Source organism: Nelusetta ayraudi, unplaced genomic scaffold (genome assembly GCF_046127955.1).
Source record: "Nelusetta ayraudi isolate G7.1 ecotype Tasmania unplaced genomic scaffold, CSIRO-AGI_Nayr_v1 ptg000151l, whole genome shotgun sequence".
Classification (NCBI taxonomy): Eukaryota; Metazoa; Chordata; class Actinopteri; order Tetraodontiformes; family Monacanthidae; genus Nelusetta; species Nelusetta ayraudi.
Window position 1 is genome coordinate 1 of NW_027466201.1, and position 11189 is coordinate 11189.

Here is an 11189-nt window from a genome sequence, read left to right on the forward strand (position 1 = left end):
GCAGGGGGTTTCACGCTTCTCCTGTACTCATTGTGCTTGTCCACAATCTCCTTCTGCTCGGCAGTGAGGCGTTGAGCAGCGCCACCAGCTGCAGTGAAGCCACACAATTGACAAGAACAGCATTTTACCAGTCATCTTCGAACGGGAAAAAACATTATTATTAAATATGCTAATAACACCTGCGAGCTATAGACCAAAGCCCAGCGTTTAGCAGAGTTAGCATGAGCGTGCCAGCATGCGACGCCTTCAATATCAAAGCAACCAACCATTTTAACACATACCCGGCTTGTTGTTGTTATTCTTTTGAACCTCTTCAGAGGAGGAGGAGGATCCAATTCCAAGAAGCCCTAAATAAGGAACATTTTTTTAATTGTTAATTACCATCATTTTCCTTTAAAAAAGAAAAGAAAAGAAAAAGAAAACGATAACAAAAAAATGCCAACGCAAAACTTCACCAAATCTTATTTCAAGGGATAATAAATGCAAATACTTACGCTTAATGCTGGACTGGAAGAGAAGGAGAGACAATAGAAAATGAAATGTCTTACAATCATATATGAACAAATGCTTTTGAAGTGGTTAAGTGAAAAAAACGAAAGTATGTGTTGCATAATAACAACTCACAAAATTAGGGATGTTTGACCTTTGGATGAAATTTCAAAACTGACCAAAAATGAACTTCAGACGAAATTAATTTAACCCTCTCTTAGCTTGAGTGCACATGTCCAACTTTATAAAGTTCATTAGTTGTTGGATAAGATTCTGCTCTCTGAAAAGGCGATTAAGAGCAAAAAAAAAAAACAACAAGTACAGATCCATGAACCACCACTAAATATTCTGATACAATTAGAGATTGCCTATGAAGTAGTTCTCATCGTCGTGCTGTTCACAATAGGACATCATTGACACCAAGACAAGCGCGTTACAAAAAAAAGGTCACATGACGAGTTATTGAAACATCAAGATTTCGTGTGGCGGCACGTGCGCCACTTTAGCAGCTTTTTTCTTTTTTTAAGTAGCTCGTTTGAGACGGAAGAAATGACCACTGCGTGCCCCCCTCTTAAATTCCCCCCCCCCCCCCCCCCCCCCCCCCCGCTGCACAAGCTTCGTACATTTTCCATCAATTCAATTCAAATATCCTTTCGAGTAACCAAGAAAAGAAGACGTATCTTGTCACTTACGAAGAAAAAGGCGGAGGTGCCGGGCACCAGCACCGCAGCAATGATGCTGAAGATGCACAGGAGGCTCAGAAGGTTCATGCTGGGGGGATTCTCGTCCACGTTTTCATGTCGAAGGCCAAAACCCTGCTGCTATATATAGTGGAACTAAGGCAAAAAACAAGTCACCTGTTGGACGACTGCACAACCCCGGGGGGTATTTTGGAAACGTTTAAATGTAAACGTTTTGTTATTTAAAGGAGCATTTGTACACATGTATTTGCACATGTCCATAGTGACCACCAGGTCTTTAGGCATGGCTTTAGGGATGGTCTTCCAGCGCCGTCATCCATCTCATCATTTACACTGCACGCACATACCGCGTGTTTTCAAACGCTCCCCATGTGAAGGAGACAGGCATTTCCTCCCCAAGTCATTTTGTCGACTGCTCTCATCACCGAGCATTGTTTCCTACGCAAAGATTCTCGCCTACGCTAACACTCATTAAGTTGAGACACCGGGAAATACCGTTAAGCTTCAGTGTGGTTGCACACAGGGAAGTGCGTGACCCGGTGCTATACAGTCTGTCGGATGTTTTTTTTTTTTTTTTTTTTTTTTTGATGATCAAAGATCGGCATCCTTCTCGTGTTGTAGTCGTGTACGTAATATCACAAGAGCTCAGAGACTCAGGAAAACCGCATCATCCGGACTGCAACTACAACTTGCTCTTTGGGTCTTCTGTCTTTTCTTTGTTATTCTATTTAATAAATAATAAGCAAAATTCTGCCCTAGAACTGTTTGCGTGTCCCCAGCTGTTTCCTGGAGGAGATGGTGTCAGTTCCAGCGCGACTGCGCCGTGGGCTGCTGCCTCTAACATCTCGCTAAACAGAACCCAACACCTATTTGAATGAAATGACACCACAGGCCAAACTGTCTGGCGGCATTTGTACGTAGGGAATCGACTCTGTTTTCTCGGGGCAAACTCGGATATGTTTGCGAGATGCAAATTTTTTTTTTTTTTTTTAACAAATTAAAATGAAACTCTTTGTAGATCCGCACAAGGCTCTTTAATGAGTTGCTTCAGAGGATTAGAACGTCGCGCTTAGTAGTCGAGCGGCACAGGGAGACATTTTTTTTGACGAGTCATCGCTTTTTAACGTTTACATTATTGTGTATTGAAATACAACGTAGCAAGGCGCACGCCAACATTGTGACAAACGTTAGGATCGTCAGGAATGTTGGGGTTAAAGTGATGCAACGTAGCAGGTGTTAAATACTTTCTACCAGGGTACATGCCGTCGTATTGTAACGGTTTTGGAGGTTTTTATTTCTAGATATACTCTGAGTTACAGAACATGCTTTTGACCATTCCTCATCCGTTAAATCCACTTGCACGTCTGTCCTCCGTGCTTGGGAGTGAGCGTTGTGACGACTCTTCAGACACGCTTACAAACAGATCACACAATATTGAGACCTGCCCCCTGGAATGTAACAGCTTCAATGTAAGATCTTCTAGAGTGGATAGGGGAGGTGGTGTTACATTATTATTTTGCTTGGAAAGGATGAAACTTTTGAGTTGTATATATTTGGGGGGTGGGGGGGGGGGGGCGGGGGGTGTTCGGTGGAAATTCCATGTGTTGATTTGAGTTTCTCGAATGACATCGGAACCGAATGTTCACTGTACAGGTCAGCTACCTTAGCTACACCCTGGGTTGCCCACATTTTAAACCCTGGGTCCGCTCTACCGGGTTGGGAACCATCATTGCGACAGGCTAGTTGTTTCCTCCGGATAAGCTAGAACTTTACGCCAGACCATTAACATATTTTTGAGCAAAGGATTTTTAGTTTGTCTGAGCAATTTCTGTTTGCTGGCAGAGTATATGTATAGATTTATGGGAAGACTCATTAAGTGTGCTTCTATAGAAACCCACGTTGGAGTGTGGTTCCTCCAGTGTGGAGTGTGGTTAAGGTGAGAACAACAAAATTGGAAACTCTATGTTTCCAATACGTGGTGCACATTCAGACATAAGCCTGCATTACCAGTAAATGACAGATGGGTAACAAATAAAAAAATATATATATTTTAAGCACTCTGGGAATGTTAATATTCACAGCCCTCTGGCGCCTTCTGGAGGGCAACAGCAATCTGGAAATATTTATCGGTCTGGAGTCGATGAGGTCTGAATGATTTGGCAGACAAATGTTTCTTTTTCTTTTCTAGTTTGTGAGTGAGGATTTTTCTCGACTCAAACTCAAACAACAGGCAAAATGCTAAAAGGTTCTCCCATATGAAAATGAGAAAATGCAAACGTTTCAACTGGATTAAATGAAAACACTGCCATCTAGCGGCAAGAATACAACACAACAAGTTGCTTGAATAAGGAAAACGTCACATGATCTATCAAGTATCGAGTGTAAACTCTAAACCGTACGACAATCCCGACTAAATCGATTTTTATTTCTCTTTCCCTTTTCATTACTACTTTATTTTCCATTTTATATCATTATTTTGTGTCCAACAGAGAAGGACTGAGGAGATATCCATCATGTGTTTGGCCTGAAACTCTCTGTAAGAAAGAAAAATAAATTTTGACCTGGTTTTAAACAGTCCATTCTAAACTTGCTTTAGCGCTCAGCTAAAGTTTGTTTTGTATATTACTTGACAAGTAATAAGGGCTGCAACAACAACAATGGAGCGTTGACGCGTTGACCACATTGAAACTTTGCTTAAGCAAATCGTGTGCTCAGTGAGACTCAGCTAGATGTCTGTGAGAAGGTACAACGCTTTGAAAGCTACAGGAGTGAGTGGGAACAAAGACATTTCAAATATTGATTTAAAGGGACATTTCACCTCTAACAGGGCAAATATTTTCTAAAAGGGTTTTTAAGTCGGGGGACAATGGGCCAAATTGCACTCTGGGCCTCTGGTACAGTAAACTGCTGAAACAATTTGTTGGACTCTCACAAACGTTTAGTTAATTTATTGGCTCTTTTAAAAAAACAACAACAACAACAATGTGGTTATGGGAAAGTTTAGAAACAACAGTGAAACCCAGACACTGTTGAGAAACCAACATCGAAATCTTCTTTCACCACTTCATCACCTACATTGTGTTTTGCATGGCAAAACTCAGTGTTCTGAAACTATAGGAAGATGTGGTAAAAAAAAATATATATATATATCATCTGATCAAAAATAGATGTAGGATTATTGTCAGGTTGAACACTGTAGACTTCAGGTTCACTATTAGCACAGGTACAATGTTGGGGCACCCACGGATTCCTCGCACAGTCATCTTTTTTTTTAATCTTATTGGAAATCATGCAACACTTCTGCCCACATTCTGACACCTCTGAGCAATGGCGTATATACCATTAACACAAACGTCATTCTCATTGTCATTTCTTTGGAGGCCTCTTATGTTTGATATCTAAAACTAGATTGAATTTAATGGTTTAAACTCTAAACCATAAGCGGCTCATTTCCTATAAACATTGTCAAGCTAATTGGGATCTATTCAGCAGCCGTGTTTAACTCTAAGACAATGTTTTCAAAGTAGATTGTAACTCAGGGTGACTTGAAGTGTTCAGAAAACGAGTGTTTTCAGAACACACAGACCCTCCCTCCGAAATGTTAAGATTTGTCTTTCAACTGTCATATGGCCTCCAATACAGCCATCAGTCGATCTCTGTCAGCGCTCCCGTTGCAACACTCAATTTTTCAGGAAAAAAACACGACGGCTCACACGGTGGGACAGACGGCCAACTCGACCTTGGTCATATGGGAAAGCGCACGTGTCTGTTCAGTGCATAGGGTAAAAAAAAAAAAAAACAGGTGGGGAAATATGTCAAATTTGACTGGACGGTTATATTGAAACATATTATGGCCACGGTGTGTGATTTTATAGCAACGTGTGTGACATTCATCCCTGCAGAAGGGGGCTAACTGGAATGTTGCATAAGGGAAGTGATTAAGCCTTTTCCTCTGGGAGATTCATTTGATGTGTGGACTCTCCGCTTTTGCTTTGGGCATGTTGCTCATCTTCCCCTCACCTGGAGTGAAGCGTTTGGATCATTCTACTTTGTTAAAAATCGCAAAACCACCCACTCACCATGTTCTGCTCATCTGTAGAACTTGGTAAGGCCGTGATATCCTCCGTAAAAGCTCCTTTCTTTCTGGAAATGCAAACACTCGATATTTTTTTTTATTTTTCCCCAAATACGTGCATATGTGTTTTTTTTCTCTTCCAATCGAAAGTGAAGTCAAATTGGCCTGATCATAATTTACAATTACTGTGGCTCTTCAGCCAGTAGTCATGAAGCACCCACTTTAATACATTATTCATATACGATGCAGTAAAAATCATATTGTAGTTGGTGACAAAGTCCACATTCTGGCTGTGGTTACTTCAATTAGCAGCATATTTTGGCCACAGAAAGTGAATCAAGTTTTATTTCAATGTATTCTAGGTTGCTGCTAAACTCTGTTTAGAGGTCTGGGTAAAAAAATAAAGTAAAAATGGACCTCTGATTAAGAATCTGACGTCTCCTGTTTAGGAGAAGAGGAAAAAAAAAAATCAGAGACACGCAAGCTTCGATGCTGAATTTATTTATTCAAGGTTGCTTTACGTGACGCGTGGACGCCCAAGCGTTCAAGAGATCTCATTGGTGCACTTGCAGGACGCGGGACACGAGGAGGCAACGTTGCTGTTGCCGCAGCCCCACTGCTGCTTCAATTCCTGACAGTTGCTGTACTGGTCTATGTAGGGGCAGGGGTTGGCTGCAGAGGTGGGGGTGGGGGTGGGGGTGGGGGGGGGGGGAATCAATGTTAACATCAGTAAGTAGGCACATAAACAAGGAAAGCAAATGTTCTGCACACTTCCTTTTCAGAGTGATTGTTAACACTCACTACACAGCTTGTTGTTGCAGGCTTTGCTGCAGTCTCCGCAAGTGGTTCCTGACTTGTATGGGTGGGTGTACTGGTAGTTCCCGCTGTAATGTTGTGCAACATGTCATACAGTGTATTAAAGATAATAAAAAATTGTGAGCAAAAATATATCATACAGTAGGAGGGGGGGGGGGGACGTTTTTGGACACTCTTTTAATTTTACTCTTTTTTTTTTTTTAACTTTTAAATTTTACTCAGTCCCAATTATTGTCATTAAATGTTTCCCAGATACGCTTCTTTTTTTTTTTTTTTTTTTTTGCTCCAAAAGGTTTGTCTGCATCAGAGGCACACACACAAATGGACATTCTTTTGTTGTTTGTTGTTAATAAGACAAAATAAGACAACTAAATTCTTTGTTTTTTACTTGTGCTTTTTGCAAGGGACGTCATCTTGCTGCAACATCCAGTTCCGAGATTCGGGGCTGAACAGCGCTTGTGCACCGTGTGGGTAAATGTGTGTGACGGCACAAAAATTAACTGCATTTGGTTACTTAAGAATCTTAAGTCACAACTGAGGTGTCCAAAAATGAATTTCCACCATAATATAATATATTATGAAAAAAATGTATCCAAGTATGTGCAATAAGTATATTACTTGGTCATATCAACTTGTAATAGCTTGTACATCTAATCTAAAATTGAGAAAAATTGAAATTGAAAAAAATGTGTTTTTAGTTTTTATATGGCGAAAAAAACCTTCAACTGAATCATCATTCAAAAATAATCGACAACTTTGCTAGAAATGTCAACTACACGCATGCAATAGTATTTCACTTACGGAGGGCAGTAATGGCAAACGTAGAAGTACTTGTAAGTGGAGGAGGGACAGTTGGCCACAGCGCAGCCGAGCTGGTTGGACCTGTACCACACAACCTGAGAGAAAAACAAGAAGAAGGAAACAAAACATTGAGAGCTGCGGGGCGGGGCCTCACCGTTCTGCAGATTTCACGTTTGAACGCCGCGCGTTTTAAACAGCCAGTCAGTCGGGTGACCGCGACGCACCTGTGTGAAGTGTCCCACCACGCCTCCGTTGACAGATCCCACTCCGTAGCGCCAGTCCTTCACCTCGTCGTACCACCCCTGGATGGCGGCGCTCCAGCTCATCTTGGAGCTGGACATGTACAGGTTCTCCCCGCAGCCACTCGCTGCAAAACGCAGGAGATGGAAAGGAAGAAGAAGAAAAAAAAAGGCCACTTTGTCACAATGCAAACCTAAATTTGAAAACACAACTACGCAATTAATCAATGGCAGGCCTAAGCTGATTGTTTAAGTGAAGAAAATAAAAGCATAACAAAATCTGATTTTCTTTTTTTTTGTTTGAGAAAAAGTTCCTCTCTTTTATTATTCACTAGTGTAATAGATTTCTGAGCATTAAATGTCTAGTGTGTAACATTTTTAAGGAATCCCGCTGGCATCATATGACAACAGTTCTCCTTTTACTGTGCTTTGTGTGTTAAGCTTTTACCAATATAAAAAAAACAATAAATCAAGCCAAATTCTACACACTCTACCTTTTTTTTGTGGTCAAATTCCATATTCACCATCACCTCATACGCTCTTGCACGCAAACTTTGACTATTTTAGTTTGCTGCGATAAAAGACCGGCAAAAGCATTTTTATTCCAACATCACGAGCCACAGTGTTCATATGTCGTGAAAACATGACTTGTGACTTCAGCACAGTCGGCGGACAGCGGCGGGTCTTCCTTCAACCTACTGCTGATCTCTCTGTTGGTGCTATGGCTGTGCTTCATGGAGCAGGTGTTGGCCCACCGCTGAGCGTTGGCTGCAGCCTCCCTGTTCCAGCTCTGATGGGAGAAGTGTCAGCACAACCTGTTTAAACCTTTCTCTCTCTCCCCCCCCCCCCCTCCCCTGCGTCACCGAGGGTTACGTGCAATGTCACATTTACAAACCGCCGCCGGGACCGGTCGAGAAGAGTTACCATTTGCAACATGTTGCTGGCGGAGGGCTTCACTCCTCTTCTCAGGGCGTTGTGCTTGTTTACGATCTCACTTTGCTCGGAGGAAGAGAGCGGGATGGTCCCTGACAGAAGAAAAATTAAATAAAAAAAATATATAGACGTATATGTATATATGTATTAAGTTTTTTCTTTTTTTGACGGCTTTTTACTTTTTCTCCCAACACTTGTTCGGTTTCTTTTGTGTTTTAAAAGTATTTAAGTGATTAAAACAATTTCTGTCAATGTAATTATATATATATATATATATATATATATATATATATATATATATATATATATATATATTAAAAATGTGTAATTATTTTTTTACTCACCATCCTGTGGAGGGGGTTTTCAAGTCATAGGAAGATTCCAATACCGAGTGATTGAGAAAAATAAAATCTGGTTAAAATACCGAGCATGGGGGGGGAAAAAAGCCAAAATACTTTCTTTTTTTTCACGTATATGTTTTGGTTTTTTTTGTTTTTTTAGAGAGACAATTGTACATACAGCGTAGGGCGCCACGTCCTCTGCCAAGGCCCCAGGCATGTGAAGAGCGGCCGCGAGGCCGAGGGTGATTAAGGTCAATGGCAACATTGTGGTGAGTATGGTTGGGACTTGTCAACCGCTGAGGGCTGCGGGTGAGATATTTATATGAAGAGCCACACAGGGGGAAAATTAACCAAGGACGTCCGAATTTTGTGTGGGTGACAAAATGTAAGATAACACCGTGTGGCACCTGTGAAAAATCCTTCAGAATGTTTGGACACCTGCAGGCCTGTGTTTACAGTGCGATACAGATAAGGGCAAGGTTATGTAATCTGTGCGGTGCCAAGCATGGTTGCGAAACTATGGCAATTGACCCACTAGATTGGGATTAAAAGTCAATTTTCTGCTCTCTTTACAGCAGGCATGGGCAAACTACGGAGCGGACCACTGAACTTTTAGAAATTAGATTAATAGTAATTAAATGAGAAAATTAAGTAAGAAAAGCACTGTATTTCATCCAATTTTTTCAGCGTCATTCTAGCGAAGAGCTATAATATCGTGAGGCTTCAAAGACACATATTTTGTTGCTATGCTTTTGTTCATTTATAATTGACATCAAAGCAATTTTTTTTTGTTTGTTTTTTTGTTTGTTTGTTTTTTTACATATCCCATGATATATTTCTTTCTACTATGAGGTGGGTCACCAAAACACTCCATCCATCTGCTCCCGCTCCGGCCCCTATTATTGCCTACGAGTCAAAAAGTTTGCCCACAAGTGGTCTACAGGCTAAGATGCATTCCTTTAAGAACATGAAAATATGTTACCTCTCAAAAGAGCTGCTTAAATAATTTTAACATATGGTATTTAACCAAAAGGACGTCATTACCTTAATGCGTTGGGCTCCTGCTCTCCAGTCTCACCGTGTGGGAACAAACTCTCACAGCTGATTTATATTTACATCACCGCTTCCTTAAAATGACTCGGAGAAATTCAACTTCTGCAAAAGGCTGATGAAAACAAGGTGTTTTACGACATTCACCAATGTCTTACATGGTGCTCAAGAGTATTTGCCAATTGTTGAGAGTCATTTTCTTACTTCACTGTAAAACTTAATTGGCCACACGTGAATTCTGTGTTGTCATCTTTCCAAATTTGGGACTAAAATAACATAACTTACCTCAAGAAATAACTGGACAAGTAGTTGCATGTTTGTTTTTTTTACTCTGGATTTTTACTTATGTTAACTCTTCTCAAGTGAATCTTGAAAGATCATTTATGTTTTCATCACAGCTGCCTTATAAAAGAGATATGGCAATATTGAACTTCTGCAAAAGGTTGGCGAGAACAAGATGTTTTACAAGATCATGCTGTAAGTGAACTCCCGCCGCACCCACTCAAAGGATGCTCATTGCTTCATAGATTATCAAACCAGGCGCAAACTTGACACCTCAAGACAGCCAAATGCCTCGCAAACTGTCAGATTGAATTGCACACAAACAGCCGTCAGCCGCCACACAAGCTCCTTCAACACCTTCACTACGCTAATCCACTTCACCAATGTCCTCTGAAATGAGTGTCTAGCGCGCTAGGAAGTCTATGCCAGAAATCATAAAAAAGGGTGTTAGGAACATGATGTGCATGCTAGTCTAGCGCTCTAGTGAAGTAATAAAAAGGGTGTAAGGCATAGGACCTACATGCAAAAAGCCACCGTTTAGGAAATGGGCCCTCTGTGATGTCACAAAATACCTGACATAGAGCCTATGTGAAAACTTTCTTTTTAAGCGCATTTGTTGGTACAACAATGTGTCTGTTTATGGTATTTCTTTGGCTGCAAACATAATTTCTTACACAATACACAAACACACATCTATATATATATATACTGTATATATATATATATATATATATATATATATATATGTATATATATGAGGGCTGTCAAACAATTAATTTTTAAACCGCGATTAATCGCAGAAGCTTCCTAGTTAACTGCGATTAATCGCGGTTTGAATTGCATGTGTAAAGTTCTGCTATTTTGCATTTCAAGACAGTTTTAACCCCATAATGTAAAGTATTTCTCACCAAAAATCGGCCAGAGGAGCCGACTACGGCTTTTAAACACGAATGTGACCAACATGTTTTTTCCCAACACAAGAAGTAAACAGTTCAGATATTTTTTGCACAACTGGAGGGAGCAAAAGTAAAAAGTCGCCAAAAAAAGGAGACACTCGAAGAAAGCTTTCAGATACCTGAAAAATCTACTTAAGTACATCGACAAAGTATTTGTACTTGGTTACTTCGCACCTCTGTCGCCAACTCAAATATTGATATCTGACTAAAATATGATAAATTACCTTAATTAATTCAAAATCAAGTCCTACCACATGTATGTATGTATGTATGTATGTATGTATGTATTTACATGTGAAATAGTCGTTCAGTTTCCCCAAACGACATAGTTCAGGTGTTTCCCGTCCGCAGCGCGCTGCTTCCCTCCCGCGATTCACACTTGTAGGCGCAGCATCCACCGGGCATGCGCAGTAGCGCGGCTCGCCTGTATTTGTTCCTAGACATCATCATCATCATCACAGGTTGAGCAGCAGCGCTGGAGCATCCTTCTCTACACAAGACGCGGC

At 40.8% G+C, this 11189-nt stretch overlaps 1 protein-coding gene across 2 annotated transcripts; it reads right to left on the reverse strand.

The window, feature by feature from the left end:
• Positions 1-5750: 5750 nt before the first annotated feature.
• On the reverse strand, positions 5751-8720 carry LOC142879906 (serotriflin-like). 2 transcript variants are annotated; one of them, XM_076013462.1, is made up of 7 exons: positions 8570-8720; positions 8046-8146; positions 7821-7911; positions 7107-7249; positions 6883-6977; positions 6067-6149; positions 5751-5937 (listed from the first exon to the last, which is right to left on the reverse strand). In XM_076013462.1, the coding sequence occupies exons 1-7, from the start codon at positions 8658-8660 to the stop codon at positions 5810-5812; spliced, it is 732 nt and encodes a 243-aa protein (XP_075869577.1). In that variant the 5' UTR covers positions 8661-8720; the 3' UTR covers positions 5751-5809. The 2 variants fall into 2 exon arrangements, with proteins under 2 accessions (XP_075869577.1, XP_075869578.1); XM_076013463.1 differs by lacking the exon at positions 8570-8720 and adding an exon at positions 8399-8478.
• Between the last annotated feature and the right edge of the window lie 2469 nt (positions 8721-11189).